General features: G+C 42.6%; 2 protein-coding genes across 3 annotated transcripts in view; both read left to right on the top strand.

Moving 5' to 3' along the window:
* LOC306929021 (protocadherin gamma-C5-like) overlaps positions 1-19885 on the top strand; it is a gene marked incomplete at its 5' end in the record, with an annotated part of 103715 nt that overhangs the window by 34120 nt on the left and 49710 nt on the right. The gene's annotated exons all lie outside the window — the stretch shown is intronic.
* Positions 100-9932, top strand: LOC306926701 (protocadherin gamma-A2-like; the record flags this gene model as incomplete). Its single annotated transcript, XM_079506104.1, has 4 exons — positions 100-107; positions 4145-6217; positions 9182-9476; positions 9921-9932. 4 exons carry the CDS (start codon positions 100-102, stop codon positions 9930-9932), a joined length of 2388 nt encoding a protein of 795 aa, XP_079362230.1.

Here is a 19885-nt window from a genome sequence, read left to right as displayed (position 1 = left end):
TGTATGTCATAGAAAACGTGTGGTCATTTGTGACCTTCTTTGTACTGTTTGGTTATAATTCTCAGCACCACGGATAGCAATTTACAAATCACATGCAGCATGTACCTGTACCCATGTCTCTTTTCCTACATATGTTTAGCTTTTGTATCCCTAGACTGAAGCTAAACGTAATTGTTTCGTAATCAAACACACCTTTTCATAAATATTTTAACCATGTAGCTTGAATTAACTATCTTCGCCACAGCTATAATATCCACTTTAAAATGTAGGTGCAGCTTATTACATTAAACAGTTATTTTGAATGTCCATTTATTTTTATTTCTCGTGCATGTTATTGTCTGCTCTGAACACGAAGAGCCGCTGTTGGTCAGGGTGTTGCAGCTTTAGAGGAGTTATCCAGCAGTACCGCCCATGATATCATGGAGAGAAAGAGAAACGAATAATGCGATCATGCAGACCAGTCTGTGTGTTAGTGAACGCGAAGGATTACATTGTGAATCTTTTTGATCAATTTGTGGAGCATTGCTTTTTGGATTGTAACTGTTTTGGAGGTTCATATTATAGGATATCCTCTGAATGATGCCGAAAGGATTATTATAAAATAGCTCAAGGCTGTATTGCTGATTACTTAGGTTAGGACCCCCGCAGTGGTGTCCGGTTAGAACTTAAACCAGGATGCTTGGACTTCTGCCTTCTCCCTGAAGCCGACCCTCTATATATTCTCCGACCAGGCTTGTCACGATGACTAAGCCAGTTAGATCTATCCATATATGGTTCTATCCATATATGGTTCTACCATATCTATCGATATCAGCACTAGGTCGGCTCGGGCCCAAATATAGGGATTGTCATACTAAACATGTCATATATCATATAGCCCAACGTCCTAGTCAGAGTCTTCGTTACAGCCACCCCAGATTTCACGTTGAAATCTATACCGCATCCAGAAGACTCAGACAATTGTCCTTTCTTTCGGCTAGGTTCTAACAGGCCAGGCCTGGTAGTTATCCAGCAAGGGAGGCTCTCGAAGATGTTAATCTCTCTCCATTAGTCTGCTGACGATCTGTGTATGCTCACAATCCAAGCTATTTGGCGATCAATGCTCCCTCAATATTATTGACTTGGTTTGGCTGTACGGCAGGAGATACCTCGGAAGATACAGCCACCCCGTACAAAACTTGAAGATCTCTCATGCTTCTGATACGCAACTCTTCAGGTTGACCCCTCAATCCGACCTGCTTGGCAACTGTGTGTAACAAAATGGTTCGCCCCGAACCATCATCCAGAACTGCCTATACTTCCATTACTTTGCCACAATTGCAAATTAGACCTTTGCACACCTTTAACATGACATTTCTCCCTTTAGGCGGTGGATAGCCCACATGCAAGGACTCTCCTGCTATAGTCAAGATTGCTGGCTGCGGTAATTCCTCTTGTAAATCCTGTCCCGTCTCGATCTTAGGTGTCCTAGGGTTCCGCAAAGGTTCATCTGCTCTCCGGTTCAACCGGGTCCGGCTCCTATTAATACTGTGAAGAGCCAGAGGGTGCCTTCCACCACATTTCACTCCTAGTCTGTAGTTTACAGTTTCTTGCCTGCATGACGACGTCCATTGCTGATAACACAGCTTCATCTGTCATATCAAATCTCGTTTCGCCATTAAACTCAGTCGTTTGAACCTGCCGCATACCCCAAGATGGTGTGTGCCGCTATTACAGTACTGACATACGGCTTCTTGCCGTCTTGCTGGTTACTTGGTGTACGATCGGCAGAATTGGGTGCTACTACCGTACCATGCATGATGACTGTTCGTCTCCGGTTATGCTCATGGTCATTTCTGCAAGAGTGACCGTCCAGCCTCCTTGCTGGACTACTTCGGTCCCTATGAACCTGGACTTCTGGTCTGTCAGCTTGCACTTTCATCTCGATATCCTATCGGTGAACGAAGCCTCTGCCGTCCTCCGACTGCTCCAACATCTATGGGAGGGTTGACATAGCTCCGATGCCCTGGTCCTCATGCTGTCCAGACAATGCTCTCATGATATCCACCAGAGCCTTCTGGCCCCAATGACATACAAAGCTCTAGGTGAAAGCCTTCGTTACACTCTGCCACCCCCAGATTTCCCATGGAAATCTGTACCATATCTAGAAGGCTTGAACAGTAGACCCCTCAGGCCACCCCAATACAAGCATACGGAGGCTTGAACATCAAGCGTCAGCCATTCAGATCACCCCATTGAGGGCGTCCAGGCGTCCCGCTTTCTTCCTTTGATGTTACGGTGGGTCATACAAAACCTCAAGATCAAATCACATGCCACCCATTAAGGGCGTTCCCTGTCAATGGGTCAGAGTCAGCCAATCCGTGCAGTTCCAGTTTGAAGTAACGCCCTCTTGACCGTATCAAAGGTGGTCCACAGCTTTGGACCCAGGCTTCTACAACACCACGCCATCACTTCAACCCTGGCGTCTACGACACGACGCCATCACTTCGACCCTGGCGTCTACAACACGACGCCATCACTTCAACCCTGGCGTCTACAACACCACGCCATCACTTCAACCCTGGCGTCTACAACACGACGCCATCACTTCAACCCTGGCGTCTACAAGACCACGCCACCACTTCGACCCTGGCGTCTACAACACCACGCCACCACTTCGACCCTGGCGTCTACAACACAACGCCATCACTTCAACCCTGGCCACTTTCAGGGAGGTGATCATGTCCAGTGCTCTCTCTCTCTCTCCTGCACATCACCAGTGCTCTGCACATCACCAGTGCTCTCTCTCCTGCACATCACCAGTGCTCTCTCTCTCCTACACATCACCAGTGCTCTGCACATCACCAGTGCTCTCTCTCCTGCACATCACCAGTGCTCTCTCTCCTGCACATCACCAGTGCTCTGCACATCACCAGTGCTCTCTGACTCTAAGGGCCGGGGAGGTCTCACGGCTCCGAGATTCTGGCATCCAGATTCTGGCAACAGGGTGGGTCTCACAGCTTCGAGACGCTGCTGCTCACCTAGGGAGCAGCCAGGACCGCCAGAGCGTTCATGCTCTGGCGGCAACAGGGTGGGTCTCACAACTTCGAGACCCTGCTGCTCACCTAAGGAGCAGCCAGGACCGCCAGAGCGTTCATGCTCTGGCGGCAACAGAGTGGGTCTCACAGCTTCGAGACCCTGCTGCTCACCTAAGGAGCAGCCAGGACCGCCAGAGCATTCATGCTCTGGCGGCAACAGGGTGGGTCTCACAGCTTCGAGACCCTGCTGCTCACCTAAGGAGCAGCCAGGACCGCCAGAGCGTTCATGCTCTAGCGGCAACAGAGTGGGTCTCACAGCTTCGAGACCCTGCTGCTCACCTAAGGAGCAGCCAGGACCGCCAGAGCGTTCATGCTCTGGCGGCAACAGAGTGCATCTCACCACTTCGAGATGCTGCTGCTCACCTAAGGAGCAGCCAGGACCGCCAGAGCGTTCATGCTCTGGCGGCAACAGAGTGGGTCTCACAGCTTCGAGACCCTGCTGCTCACCTAAGGAGCAGCCAGGACCGCCAGAGCGTTCATGCTCTGGCGGCAACAGAGTGCATCTCACCGCTTCGAGATGCTGCTGCTCACCTGCGGAGCAGCCAGGACTGCCAGAGTGTTCAGACTCTGGCAGCGACTGGGTTACCATCTGGTTAGAATCTTGCCACTGAGTCATAGAAGCTACTCAAGGTATATGGGTTGTAAAGCCAGATACCTTGGTTTGTATGTGTCTGGAAGACTTCAGCATCCCGTTACTGCGGTAAACCCTAATCCGGCTCGAAGGACCATATAAAATAGCTCAAGGCTGTATTGCTGATTACTTAGGTTAGGACCCCCGCAGTGGTGTCCGGTTAGAACTTAAACCAGGATGCTTGGACTTCTGCCTTCTCCCTGAAGCCGACCCTCTATATATTCTCCGACCAGGCTTGTCACGATGACTAAGCCAGTTAGATCTATCCATATATGGTTCTATCCATATATGGTTCTACCATATCTATCGATATCAGCACTAGGTCGGCTCGGGCCCAAATATAGGGATTGTCATACTAAACATGTCATATATCATATAGCCCAACGTCCTAGTCAGAGTCTTCGTTACAATTATATTTACTGTGAACATCGGATAGAACAATGAAGCGGCAAGTACTGTTTATCTCGGTCCTCTGTCTCAGTTCAGTGCTCGGACAGATCAGCTACTCCATTCCTGAGGAAATGGCAAAGGGGTCTTTAGTTGGTAACATTGCTCAGGATTTAGGATTAGATGTGAAAAGACTAAAATCAGGTAAAGCTCGTATTTTTACGAAAGGCAGCGCAGAATACATCGAGCTCAATAAAGAAAAAGGAGTCCTCCTCATCAAAGAAAGAATAGACAGAGAGTCATTGTGTGGCCAATCGACTCCATGTGCTTTACATTTCCAGATAATATTAGAAAATCCAATGGAATTTTACAGTATAACTATTGAGATAAAAGACATTAATGATAACCCCCCAGCCTTTGAAAAGAACGACGTTGAAATAAAAATCAGCGAGTCTGCTGCAAATGGCGCAACATTCATTTTAGATAGAGCCAGTGATCTAGACGTAGGCGAGAATGGTTTACAAACCTATATCCTTAAACCAACTGAGAATTTCGCCCTTAAAATGCACAACCAAGCGGATGGGACTAACAATGTCGAGATGGTCTTACAGACACCTCTTGACAGGGAGAAAAATGAACAGATATCGTTAGTTTTGACCGCAATAGATGGAGGTGAACCGCAGATGTCAGGAACAATGCAGATCCTGATCACAGTCTTGGATGCCAATGACAATGCCCCTGTTTTTACGCAATCTGTTTATAAGGCTTCCATAAGAGAAAATGCTCCATTAGGAACAGTTGTAACGAGAGTCACCGCAACAGACGCAGACCACGGCTCTTATGGTAGAATCAGTTATTCAATTTCAAGCATGATGGATTACGCTCGAGGAATATTTGAAATAAATGAAAATGGCGACGTTAGCCTGGTCGCAAATATTGACTATGAAAAGGCTAAACATTTCCAAATAAACATCCGTGCAAGTGATGGGGGGTTAACTGGTTCATGTAAAGTGATAGTTGACGTCTTAGATGTAAATGACAACAAGCCTGATATTCATATTATGTCTAAATCAAATGTGATATCAGAGGATTCCAAACCCAACACTGTCGTCACAATGATAAATATCGAAGATGCGGATTCAGGCGAAAATGGCGAAGTCAAATGCAATATTAATGATGATATTCCTTTTGTAATGAAATCTACATCAAATAATTTCTATAGCCTAGTGACAGACAGTGATTTAGACCGAGAGAGAGTCTCGGAGTATAACATCAGTGTGACGTGTTCTGATGAGGGAGTGCCTTCACTCTCTAGCAGCCTCATTCTCAATTTAAAGATTTCAGATGTGAATGACAACGCTCCTGTCTTTGAAAAGGCATCATATGAGGCCTATATTGTAGAAAACAACACACCAGGACTCTCTATATTCACAGTAAAAGCTAGAGACACTGACTGGAACCAGAATGCTCGTGTTTCTTATATACTGGAGGACTCCTCTGTTAATGGAGTGGCCGTTTCCTCATATGTGTCTGTCAGTGCTGATAGTGGAGTCATACATGCAGTGCGTACTTTCGACTATGAGCAGATCAAGGATTTCCAGTTCTGTGTCAAAGCTCAGGATGGAGGCTCTCCTCCACTCAGTAGTAATGTGACTGTGAAAATACTGATCCAGGACCAGAATGACAACGCTCCTCAGGTTCTGTATCCAGTCCAGAGTGGCGGCTCTCTGGTGGCTGAAATGGTGCCTCGTTCAGCAGATGTGGGCTATCTGGTCACTAAAGTGGTGGCTGTTGATGTGGACTCTGGACAGAATGCCTGGCTCTCATATAAACTACAGAAAGCACCAGACAGGGTGCTGTTTGAAGTGGGATTACAGAATGGAGAAATAAGAACAATCCGTCAAGTCACTGATAAAGATGTTGTGAAACAAAGACTGACTGTTATAGTGGAGGACAACGGACAGCCCTCTCGTTCAGCTACAGTCAATGTTAACGTGGCGGTGGCTGACAGCTTCCCTGATGTTCTCTCAGAGTTCACTGACTATACACAGAAGGAATACAATGACAATCTGACTTTTTACTTAGTCTTGGCTTTGGCTGTAGTTTCCTTTCTCTTCATCACGTGTTTAGTTGTTATTATATCAGTGAAAATATACAGATGGAGACAGTCCCGCCTCTATCATTCCAGTCTCCCAGTGATTCCATACTATCCACCACGTTACTCAGACACTTTGGGAACAGGAACTCTCCCCCATGTGTACAATTATGAGGTGTGCAGGACGACTGACTCCAGAAAGAGTGACTGCAAATTCAGTGGTGCTGGCATTCAGAATATATTAATAATGGACCCAAATAATACAGGCACAATGCAACGGATACAGAGTGAAAAGAGCATCCTGGATGAACCAGACTCTCCTATAGAGGTTAGACGTGTTTTTGAATCTGTATCCTACGTATAGAAAATGATTTGGTCCAGCTGTCACTGGTCGTTTAATTTTCAGCACCATGGACAGCAATTTGCAGTTTTATTTCCTTTCATTTCTCTCTGTCCTTTCAAGTATAGCCTAATATAATAGACTCCAAAGCTGTCTGTCTGTCTGTCTGTCTGTCTGTCTGTCTGTCTGTCTGTCTGTCTGTCTGTCTGTCTGTCTGCCTGCCTGTCTGTCTGTCTGTCTGTCTGTCTGTCTGTCTGTCTGTCTGTCAGCAGAGGTTGTAGATAATACATCTTGAAATGTAATTGGAGACATAGCCTATCATTGTAATATATGTTTAGGTCTCTAAGTGCCGCTGTTGGTTAGTGTGAGGAGCATGCCACACATTTCGTCCTCCCATTTTTGTTCGCATTGGAGGTCCATAATGTAGTAGCCTATAGCTAGCCTACAATGCAACCAGACATCACATTTAATCCAGCTATATCATTTATTGTTTTTAACGCGTTGGTGTCATCATACACCCCGTTTATGAGTGTTTTATTTTTAAAAATCAGAATGGAGATCCTTCCTTTCAATCGAGGAACAATTACATGGACGCTGCTTCTGTGCTGCCTATTCTTCGAGGTATCGCACGGACAGGTCCGCTATTCTATTCCCGAAGAGATGGCCACGGGCTCAATAGTGGGAAATATTGTCCAAGACCTTGGTTTGGATGTTAAGCGGCTGAAATTTGGTCGGGCACGGATTTTTACGGAGGACGGAAGTGAGTACATCGGTCTGAATGTCGACAAAGGGACCTTAGTAGTGAAAGAAAGGATAGACAGAGAAGAGATGTGCCGACAAGTGTCTCCCTGCTCTCTGCATTTTCAGATCATATTGGAAAATCCCATGGAACTGCATCGAATCAACGTCGAAATTTTAGATATTAATGACAACGCTCCAGTTTTCAATAAAAGGGAAATGAACTTTCAAATTAGTGAACTGGCTGTTAACGGGGCTCGTTTTTCCCTCGACAGTGCCAAAGATCCCGACGTTGCGCTGAATACTGTCCAAACATATAAACTGAATCCTACAGATAATTTCAAATTGAACGTCCTATCTCGTCCTGATCAGTCTAAATATATTGAAATGGTTCTGCAGACTCCACTGGACAGGGAAAAACACGAGGAGCACACACTGACACTGACAGCCTACGATGGTGGTAATCCTCAGAAATCGGGGTCTGTCAAAATAAACATTATTGTCTTGGACGCAAACGACAATGCTCCGGTGTTTAGCCAGTCAGTGTACAGGATAATTGTCTCAGAAAACGCGTCGAAAGGCGCAGTTATTTTAACGGTTAGTGCCACTGATGCAGATCAAGGCACAAACGGAGAAATAATGTATTCGTTTTCTCAAAACGCTGATAGCACGTCTCTTTTTAATATAGATCAGCAGACAGGGAAAATTGCCATAAGCGGTGTCTTAGATTACGAAAAAAACAAACATTATGAAATTGATATTGAAGCTACAGACAAAGGAGGCTTAAGAGATACCAGCAAGGTGCTCATTGAATTAATTGACGTAAACGACAATGCTCCTGTGATTAGCATAATTTCTTTCTCTAGCCCAATACCTGAGGATTCTACTCCAGAGACTGTAATAGCGATGCTTAATGTCAAAGACCTGGACTCTGGGAAAAATGGCATAATTAAATGTAGCATCAGTCCAGATTTACCTTTCAAAATAAAAGCAGGCTCGACTAATTTCTATAGTTTGGTGTCTGACGAGTTTTTGGACCGTGAAACAGCGCCAGAGTATAATATAACAATTACTGCCACAGACGAGGGGTCTCCCTCTTATTCCACAAACAAAACGGTTACTTTGAAGATATCTGACGTGAATGACAACGCCCCATTATTCCCACAGCAATCTTACACTGCATACATTGTTGAAAATAATTCACCTGGAATGACAATTGTTTCAGTTAAAGCTGGTGATAGAGACTTTGGGAATAATGCACGTATTTCTTATTTCCTAGAAGACAGTCAAATGTATGGTTTAGCAGCCTCAGCTTACTTTTCAGTGAATGCAGAGAGTGGAGAAATACTTGCTGGACGTTCCTTCGATTATGAACAAACAAAGCAGTTCAAAATTATTGTCAAAGCACAAGATGGGGGCTCTCCTCCACTCAGCAGTAATGTGACTGTGAATATAATGATTCAGGACCAGAATGACAATGCTCCCCAAGTTCTGTATCCAGTCCAGAGTGGTGGCTCTCTGGTGGCTGAAATGGTGCCTCGTTCAGCAGATGTGGGCTATCTGGTCACTAAAGTGGTGGCTGTTGATGTGGACTCTGGACAGAATGCTTGGCTCTCTTATAAACTGCAGAAAGCCACAGACAGGGCGCTGTTTGAAATGGGATTACAGAATGGAGAAATAAGAACTATACGTCAAGTCACTGATAAAGATGTTGTGAAACAAAGACTGACTGTTATAGTGGAGGACAACGGACAGCCCTCTCGTTCAGCTACAGTCAATGTTAACGTGGTGGTGGCTGACAGCTTCCCTGAAGTTCTTTCAGAGTTCACTGACTTTACACACGACAAGGAGTATAATGACCTCACGTTTTACTTAATCTTGGCTTTGGCTGTAGTTTCCTTTCTCTTCATCACATGTTTAGTTGTTATCATATCAGTGAAGATATACAGGTGGAGACGTGAGCGCCTGTTTTGCAAATCCAGTGGGAATCTTCCTGTTATTCCATATTACCCACCCACATATGCAGACATCAGTGGGACAGGCACTTTGAAGCATGTGTTCAATTACGACGGATATGGAACAACTGACTCCCGGAAGAGTGACATGAAGTGCATCCGTCCATTCAGTCAGAGCACTTTGAGTGTTGACCATAGTGGCATGAGAACTGTGCCCAGGCAAAACCCTGGGTCAGAGGATTTAATCATCGAGGTGAGGCCTTCATCTCTCCATCGGTTCACATGGTCACAAAGAGCTGATGTAATATGGATATGCTTATTGTTCGCTTAAGTTAACTCTCAAACTCTCTGAAGTATTCGATCTTCAAGGGCATGCTGGCATATTTATTTAGCGGTTTGAAAATCCACCATAGAAAGCATTCTTCTAGAAATATGGCATGCAGTGCTTGTGTTGCTCTTCCAGTTCTTTATCAGAACAAGCATGCCATAAGCAACCTCCCCTTTGCACCACTTATCATAATGGTATAACAGCATGAGGATTTGTGTGCTTAGAATGTCCTTAGGGTATCTTGCACAGATCTTGTACCTGTATAATGGACCTGTATGATTTCACATGGATTTGTGATGAAGCCGGTTAGTTTAAGACCTTATTATTAGCTTCTTGCATACATGTTATTATGTGTTCGTTCTAATTCAGGACATAGCCTAAAGAAGTTCAATATAGCCTAATATAGGACATATAGGCCTACGGTATATAGCAGTTTGATTAGGAGATGTGTGCCTGTATTCACAGACAGGGCCCCTGCAGATTTTGAAATGTCAATTTAAATAGATATAGATGAATGATATATGATGACTGAAAAGGAAGTATTACTGCTTAAAGGATTAATTGGAAACGTCTTCCTGATTGAGAACATGCATTTAGACTTTAGAGTGTATTTGTAGCATGTTGTTTGTTTTAAAGATATGAACTGCTTGACATAGGAAACCTAATGCAAGGAAATGAATGGGCTTGAGACCAGATTTCAAATCCAGTCTCATCCTTCATTGATGGATGGTTCCATGGTGTTGTGTGTTGTGTTGTGATGATGGTACAGATACAGTCTATTAAGTCATTGAGATCAGGGTGATAAACTTTATATAGTCTCATTACAAGCTTCTTGCATGTGGCAAATCTAGAAACAATATTTGCATTAATTGCAGTGCCCGTTCCATGTTTGTACAGACCTATGAGTTAACAAATCTATGTTCAATTGAAGTGTGAAAAACCGTTCATATCACCATACATGTAGGGATATGCAATATGCAGTAGGCCTAACTGCAATTTGAAGAATGAATGAAAATGTACTTGGTTGCTGCTGTACTGAAGCATCACTGCAGAGGGATCTTTCCTCCCATACACGCACAACACACACATGCACACACATGCACACACACGCACACTGCACTGTTTATGTGACCTAGTTCCCTAACACAGTGCTATCTATATGTTACACTGTTTATATACAGGAAAAGATAGCGATAGCTGAGAGAGAAAACGAAAGAAAGATGAATATGGTTAAAGAAAGGTGCATTGAAAGGCATGGAAGTGAAATGTAAAATAGGCTGTGATTGAGAATGAAGAGAGTATGAGGCTGTCACAGAAGGCAGCCTGAGAAAAGGGAGGGTGAGAGATGAAGAGAGTGAGATAGACGGCAGGGGGGAGGGGAAGGCGCATGGTAACCGGCCCTCTCTCCACCATCCAATGTGCAGTATCTGTGTTAGTGGTGAACCGGCAGCCATTTTGATGTGCAGCCCTCTTTGTCTGCATGGTGAAAGGGCTTTAAAGAAGCCTGATATGTGAAACAGGGTGTGATATATAGGGCTAAATGGATTGACTGCACTATGAAGGGCAAGAGACTTGGTGGACAAACCTACAGTATGTGGCATATGAGAGAGAGAGAGAGAGAGAGAGAGAGAGAGAGAGAGAGAGAGAGAGAGAGAGAGAGAGAGAGAGAGAGGGGTAGGGCAGAGGGAGTAATAACTCCATTATTTAGACTACAGTATAGAAAATGCCAAATAACTGTGAGAAAACAGGCATGGGGCAATTGTGTACAATTGAAACATTGCAAAGCAATCAGGGAAGTTCAGGGAACTGTGCTGATCCTGCATTGCTGTGCAGTTGCTTGTTGTCAGTCACATCATATTATGATGCTATAGTTTTAGTCCTCAGTGAAAACATATTTCTTACATGATTCCTTCTTTTCCTCCATTCCTCTTAACCAGGCAGTAGGTCTATAAAAAGGTTCATGCCCAGTAGCCAGGCCTTAATGTTTACCTTTCAACACAAGGGAATAATTACCTTACATATGGCTCTCACCTGCACCCCATAATGTTAACTCTCGCAGAGGGAGACTCATACAGGAAGTAGCAAACCCAGTTAGATTGCCTCATAAACTGGGTATCATTTACAGTTGTTTTTAAATACTGCACACATATATTAACTCTGTAATAAAGTGTATAACTTGATGTAGGCCTATTGCTGTCTACTATGAGGCTGAAGGCATGGTCTTGTATTGAATATTGTTGTTTCTGAGAATATTCTTTCTTGTCATTGAGTTTTAATTTGCCACCTGACTGGCCCAGGCCAGTGGGTTGGTGTATATGTGTCTTGCTGCCAGTGGGGTCTCTATGATCCGCTATAAGGTCTGTGCTTTTATGTGACATTTGAAAATACAGGTAGACACGCCGCCACTCGTAAAAAAGTACACACTTTAGTTTTACTGCGTGAACTTTTTTTTCTCGCAGGATGCAGCCTGTCATCATCACTATTATTATATCCCACATCTGTGACTGCTTTGTCGGCTCCGACTGCGTTTTTGAACCACTCGGTGTCTGTTCTCAGGCTCGTTAGCTGGGAGAGAGTTTTACTGAGCACTGTAAATCCTGGTGGTCACAGTGGCTCCATGGGGGTCAGAGCTCACAGACACACCAAAGCTGTACTGAATGGTTCCGTCTGTTTGTCATGATTTGTATTGTTTTTAAGTTCAGTTGTCCGTGTCATAAACAGTCACTGAAACCTGAAACATTTCCCTAATGGACCCTTTTCACAGAGCTATAGCTAATAAAGTCTGTTTGATTTAGGTGAGCTCAAGAACAAGTATTGACAATAGTCAATATTATAATTACTATAATGTCTGCTAACTAGTATACCTACATCAAATTAAAGTAGCCTCTATTCATTGTATTAGCTCTGACCGTCCTAGCCATGGTTCACATGACGATGATAATCATGACAGTCATGTTTCAGGGCTACGCCTGTCAGAAAGATTTATTGTTCAAATGTTTTACATTTATGATGATCAAAAGCCCTTGCAAATGTTGCAAACGTTCTACTTTTCTAAACCTTTCCATGACATGTTCCCATGCATGTCACAAATACTGTACATGATGAAATAGCAATATACAGTATGATATATTAGAACAAAATTGATCATTTACTAACAGTAACTGATGCAATTATACCCTTCAGTGTCTGCTGTACCAAAAGGAAGCATTTACCAAATTCACAGGCCCATAAAATTGTATTGGCAGACATTTGGGATTAACATGATCAGCAGTATCCTTCTCTTATGCCTGGCCACAGTGTTGAGCTGAGAAGCTTGCCGTTCTAACAGCCACTTCCTGTTCCTACAGGCACGAGCTGTTGTTTATACTTCCTCCTTAGCATGTCTGTTGAACAGCTGTTTATGTGTGTGAGGTTAGTGGATCCAGACATAGCCTCCTGTATGTCAGCAGCACTTATAGTACAGTCAAATTGTATGGTGATCTGTGTGAGCGTGCGTGCGTGCCTGCGTGCGTGCGTGCGTGCGTGCGTGCGTGCGTGCGTGCGTGCGTGCGTGCGCATCTGTGTGCATGTGTACTTTTGAATTTTGTTGCACCAGCAATAGCAATGAAGGAATTGAATTTAAGTAGTACACTAATGAACAGTACAGGTTAACTTGGATGTTTTGAGTGGCCAAGCTGTCACCTGTAATCCTGCATCATCTTATTCTCCTGCCAGATCATTGGCTTGATGTCTGTTTATGATTGGGAGTGACTGCATTCCCTGACATAAAGCACAGCACAGATACACCACAGCTCAGTATACATTCACCATTTCATTAAACTTTACAGTGATCAAATTAAGCTTGCTCCATTTCTAATGTGATTAGCCCTCATCTGAAGAGGTCCTGCCATTTGTGGCGATACAATCTATGTTTTATACACATCAATTGTGTGGAACATTGACTAATAAATTAAATTAACACTGCATTATGGATATGTTGATATGCTTGCCCTTTCATACATTCCAAGTGCCATACATCCCTGCATGTGAAAGAGAGAAAATAATCCTTAGCTCTAAAAGATGTGCTGTTTATGCTGTTCCATATATTTACTTCAAATGGCATTATTCCAGTGGTGGAATTGTTTTATAGGTTTGCTCTCTGTTAAAAAAATACTTTTCTAATCCAAATAACATATTGTTGCCTTTGATGGAGAGATGGTCCACTGATATACGTAAACTGTATGATGTCTTAGACTTAGATCATTAGTAGAGATACTGTTAATAAGTAGGTAGATGCTTAAGTAGGGTGTGATTATTGGGTGTGATATTCTAGCAATGAGCAAAAACACTAGACTACATAGCAAGCACACACATGCAGCATAAATATACTATAACCTTTCCCCCTATTTCAACATCTGTGTGAATGTGTCTTCTAGTGACCTGCATGGAACTGTGGCAAACTGGACATGCTGATCCTTTGGAAAGGATTACATCAGTGTAGAAGGGTGTGACAGTGGGTCAGAGGCAGAGACTGCACACTCTCAAATAATGAGTGTTAATTTAACTTGAGTTTAGACAGACACATTCAGGTATATGGACCAAATAACACCAGACTTCCAATACAGAGAAGCCACAGTGGATTTGAATTTCATTCTGCTGCAAGGTGTGGCAAGGTGGCACTTAAAGACAACAATGATCAGTGCAGATTTGTTGACTTCTGACTTTTTCTCTTTCACCTGTATCATTCTATATTTTCTCCCTTTTATTAATCTGTCTGTTTACATTTTATCTCATCATCACCTCTGTTACTCTCTAAAACACTATCAGCTGTTTTTGCACTATGACCTATAATGATATGAGGAATATATGTAGGAATATCATTCATCACAATGTTTTACTGATTATGATAGTTGTTCATTGCATCATTAGCTGTTTAACATTGTAGCTAGAGCTGGTTTGTTTGCTACGAGGCACTCATGGTCTCAGACTGTCCTCCTCCCTTTCTCATTTTCTCTCCTGATCCTGTTCACTCTCTGCATCCTTCCCCTCCCCCTCTTCATCTCCAGCTGCACCATTCTGCTGCAGAGAGAGAGAGAGAGAGAGAGAGAGAGAAAGAGAGAGAGAGAGAGATATTGCTTTTTTGCAGGACATTTTGTCCAGTCTGTATACAAAGCCATCCTTTGGCATGCTGTGTTAATTCATGCTTGCTGTATGTAGTTCACAGTGTGCGAGTGCAAAGCTCAGTCCCGTGTCAGTTTGCAACCATTTGTAAAGAGATTAGTTTATGTAACGTGGCAATATGAGGCTGTGTGTTATGATTGAATATTGTATGCCATTGTCTATAAGGACACGTTATCCTGAAAGATAAGAATATATATGATGCCAAACTCAATCTCCCTTTGTTGGCATCACAATTTCTCTTCCTTTCACTCTTCCTTTCTGCCTTTACCTCGTCCTCATCTTTTTTTTTTTCATAGCTCCATTTCTTTTTCTTTTTTCATCATTGCCAGCTCCCAGGAAGTGGGTTGTGTTGCCACAGCAACAAGCTGACTCACTGGCAGGGCTGTACCACCTTCCTTTGGTCCACAGGGGGGCAGTAGCAAATGCAGCCCCTTGTGTGTGATAGATCCATGCAGCTGTTGGTAGAGAGAAGGCAGGATGGACCCCTATGTTGGGGCAAAGAGATGCAGCATGCTCAGGCTCACGTCTGGATTGTTGGGAGAAGGGGAGGGAGTGCTCCATGGTGTTTGGGGTGGGGGTAGGATTTAACATTCTGCCTATATTTGTTACTGATTAAATGTAAATGTATAATATATATATATTGGCTCATGCACTTGCTTTTGGTGCCCCTTTCCTGTTTTTTGGTTTTCTTTTTTCTTTTTTGTTAATGTTTTGAGATAATGTGAGGTTGTAGTTTTATTGTTGTTTTTGTTTGCGTAATATAGATAGATAAAAAATAATATTTGTCATATGACATGCTTGAGTCATGAGGTTTGTTAGTTGTAATCCGTTTGAGGTAAACAGTGTACCATCTTCCATGAGGATTATTTGACAGTAAGACTGTCTGCTTTGTTCTTCTTTGTCAAAAAAGCTGGACACCACCCACCCCACACACATCATGCCCTCCCTGACACACTTGGTCACAGCATGTAAACAGATCATTAAAAAGGCATCATGTTATCCCAGGGCATCGCCTTGAGGCCCCCTGCTGTTGCTAGTAGTGTAGTGTCTCCATGCAGTGTACTAGTGGTGATCCTGGTTCCATACTTCTGCTTGTGGTACAGGGTAGGGTGTTTTTAGCTGGCCTGGTCAGATATTGGCACTGGCCCCACTTACATCCAAATGTGGTGACCTTGCACCACGCATGGTCACTTTCTACAGTGGATCTTTTTGATGATCCCTTATATTTCATTTCTCCTCCCAAATTGCCTGTTTGGCTTTTTAGTTACACTTACACAACTAGTATCATAGTTACTTCTACCCCCCCCCCCCCCCCCCCACTCTATTTTGTCATAGGCCTAGACATTATGCTAATATTTGATTCTGTCTGTCTGTCTGTCTGTCTGTCTGTCTGTCTGTCTGTCTGTCTGTCTGTCTGTCTGTCTGTCTGTCTGTCTGTCTGTCTGTCTGTCTGTCTGTCTGTCTGTCTGTCTGTCTGTCTGTCTGTAGTCTGTTTGTATGTCTCTCTCTCTTTCTCTCTGAGTTCATTATCATTACCCAATGTATGTTATTTTTTTGTAAATGTTTTATATTTTGTAACTGTACCATACGTCCACAACTGCTTATGTGTGCCAAATGAAAATGACAGATTCATCTTTACATTGTCCATTTTCCATATATATTCACTGCACACACACACGCACGCACGCACACGCACACGCACACACACACACGTTACACAAGTTAGAAAGTATCAATAGCAAAAGTACACTAAATCACTTTCAGTAAATACTAAATAAACATTGTCACTGGTGGGTGAAATGGTAAGTATGGTTACTGTGATTCCCAAAGCCATGATCTATACTGAGCACCACTCTCACCGACATTTCTTTTCCTGTTTGTTCTCTTCCATGTTTCCTGCCTCTGCTGCTGCTGTTCTGCTGTTTGTTTCCTGTCTCAATGTCATATCCCTGTCCCTCCAAATAAGGTAAGAAATATTCCTATATCTTACGGTTTTTCACTACAATGGTATTAAGTTCAACACATGAACCCCATCGTCCCTATTGAGCAAAACTAGCAGATCTACAAGCACTCACATGTGAGCTAGTTGATACGGTGTAGAGGTTAAAAGAGGTACAGAAAAAGGGGGCCAATAGACCCTGAGGGACTCAATTAAGCATGGGTTCATGTGGTTACACACACACGCACACGCACACGCACACACACACATATACTGATTATTCAGATTGATCAAGGGCAAGGCATCATTTCACCTTGAAATTCACAGTGACTTTTTATACTTTAAAGTTTTTAACTCCAAATAATATATTTACATCATACATGAGGAAATAGAGCTCCATAAGTATTTGAACACCTATTTTGTGTGATGTTTTGGCTCTGTAGCGTTGTCATGGGCATCGAAGACAAATGCCTGATTTCAGACGCCGGGGTCATGCGGCGAACATAGATGTTCTACAAGCCCACAGTGCTTGTAGATCAGCTATGTTTGACAGGCTGTAACGTCAGGCTTACGCCTTTCCTAAATGTCCTGCAGGAGATTGTCCAACCCAGATGATCAGATCATATCTGCCTTTACTGATGTGGGGACATCTAAATGCAATTGACCGATTTCACATTGTGGTAAACTTTCTGAAATATAAATAGAATATAGAGTTGCACCTACGTCTATGTCTCTGCAAATATAGTAAACTATGTTACTTGCCAGCTAAATACTGTGCAGTGCATGGTGGTGTTATCACAGCCATGGTGAGTGGTATTTGCTTTGCCTGGATCTATTTACTGAATAATTAATGCAACAACAACAGCTAGTACATGCCTGTACAAATGCAGAACATCGATGTACATCAATGTTCAAATAGTGCAGATTTAAATTACATTTAACTATTAATTACATCAGATTCCATATTAAAATTCACTTAGCCTGTCTACCAGCTGACCCATCTAGTCAAGCACTATTTGGGGAATGAATTGGATGAACAAAATGGATACTGGCATTAACTAAAGACATTGAATCATTGTGAGTGTCTTGTAGATGTAATATAGTGCATGCCACGTCTTGTTACAGTGTATTGTGTGTGGATAGGACAGCTTTGTTACAATCACAATGGAAAGTGAATTAAACAATATAGAGGCATATATTTTCTGTTCACTTTTTTAAACATATATCACCTTTAAAAACTGTGAGCACAAATAATCTGACACACAGTGTGGAAAAAAAATACAGGTGTGGTACAAGATGTGGTAGTGGTTACAAGGTGGTTCTCTCTACTTCACAGTTATTGACAAATTGGAACAGAACAGAAATGTAGACATCAATCAGAGAGCACCAATCACAAACATTCAACCAAAAACGGACCAATCTACAGTTACAACAGTACACTGCTGCACATACTTATCATGAGATTACACACTGCTGCATAGAATTTGGCATAATCAAGCAAGCAAGGTCATCATGACATAACCTTATATTGTGGCTCTTATTATTACCACCGAAGTAAACAATAATTTTATCCTATAATATTGTAGGGTGTTTGAAGCTTAAGTATAGAACTTGGTCATTAGACTCATTATACCTGACTAAAGCAAACCTACATTTATTATCAAATGATCAAATCAAATTGAACAATATAGCACAATAAAGTTCAATCAAAAACAGTGTGAAACAGTGTCGCATGAGCATCAAAATACAGAATTGTGTCATGCAGGGACAATAAGGTATAAATAATAACCCAGTGGTTCTCAAACCTTTTCATGTCAAGGACCCCCAAATTGACACCCATTTGAAAAGATATGCCAAGGACCCCCATTAGAGAATATTTTTGGCTCTATAGCATTGATTCTCAACCATTTTAATTTCAAAGACCCCCAGTTTGACATGCACAATTTATATTGCATAATCAATCTTAATGCATTTAGCAGGGGAGTGGAGACCCCCTGGAACTTCCTCAAGGATCCCCAGGGGTCCCTGGACCCCACTTTGCAAACCACTGATGTAACCTGCATTAGAGCTCTGCTCTATAAAGGTGGTAATCTGAATGGACTGCAGCCATAGAGACACAAGTAACAGCCACTATTGAACTAAAGAAACCCACAATAGGGAGTCACTACTGAAAAGTTGTTAAAGGACAACTTTAGTTTTTTTCAACCAAGGTTCATGTTTTAGGTTGTTATTAGAGAAAGTAAAAGATTTTTTTTCATTTGCTGCTTTCTTTCGTTTTAGCGATTTTAGCTATTTTTGACAGGGGTGTGGGGGCATTCGAACATGGGGCTGAATATGTATTTTTTTACACAATTCTATAGCGATTTATTTACACATTTAGCCCCATGTTCGAATGCCCCCTAAAACGAAAAAGCAGCAAATGAAAAAAAAAATAATCATCTTTTACTTTCTCTAATAACAACCTAAAACATGAACCTTGGTTGAAAAAAACTAAAGTTGTCCTTTAAGTAAATGTTAAGCTCAATGTGGTATATTTAGTCATGGAAGACAAACTGGACAAAGAAACTTCACTGTGCAACTATTCATGGAGCTCTATTTAGTAATATAACTTCTACATTTTACATCTCAAACACACTGCAGCACCTATGACGAGGCTAAATAAAGGGATACATAAAGTGTGAATGGCATGCATATTTGGTTGAAGGTTGAATTTTGTTGAATTTGAAATTCAATTGTGTGTATATATATACCTACTGTCATTAATTCATAAGCCATCATACATCATACAAAATACCAAGGATAAGGTAAGGCATATTACGTCACATGACGTTATATTGTCACATATTGTATTTTTTACTAGGCTAATTATCACCAATATATGCCTATATATAAAGCATCAAGCATATAATTAACATGTAACACATCTGTTACCACATCCCAACAACTCCTGCCCTCGATGTGGTGCAGTTTATTGGTCTTTAAATGTCTCGGCATCATGGTGCCGTTCAGCGAGGGAAAGTGAACAGTGTTGTTTTGACTTCAAGCATGCTTGCTGTGCTGTAACGTGCTGTTTGCATGGGAGCCCGAGTAGCAGAGCCTCCCTCGCTGCAGCAGCACGAGTTGTCCGCCTGTGTGGCGCTGTCCACCCTCCTGGTGCTGAAACCAGCTCCAGTAACCTACTCTGTGAAGCAGCCCTCTCCCCCTCCCTCTACCATTTTCTCACATGGTTTCTCTA

Source organism: Electrona antarctica (assembly GCF_951216825.1).
Source record: "Electrona antarctica genome assembly, chromosome: 1".
NCBI lineage: Eukaryota > Metazoa > Chordata > Actinopteri > Myctophiformes > Myctophidae > Electrona > Electrona antarctica.
Note: the sequence above shows the minus strand (reverse complement) of the source record. Positions and strands in the feature narration are given on the sequence as shown.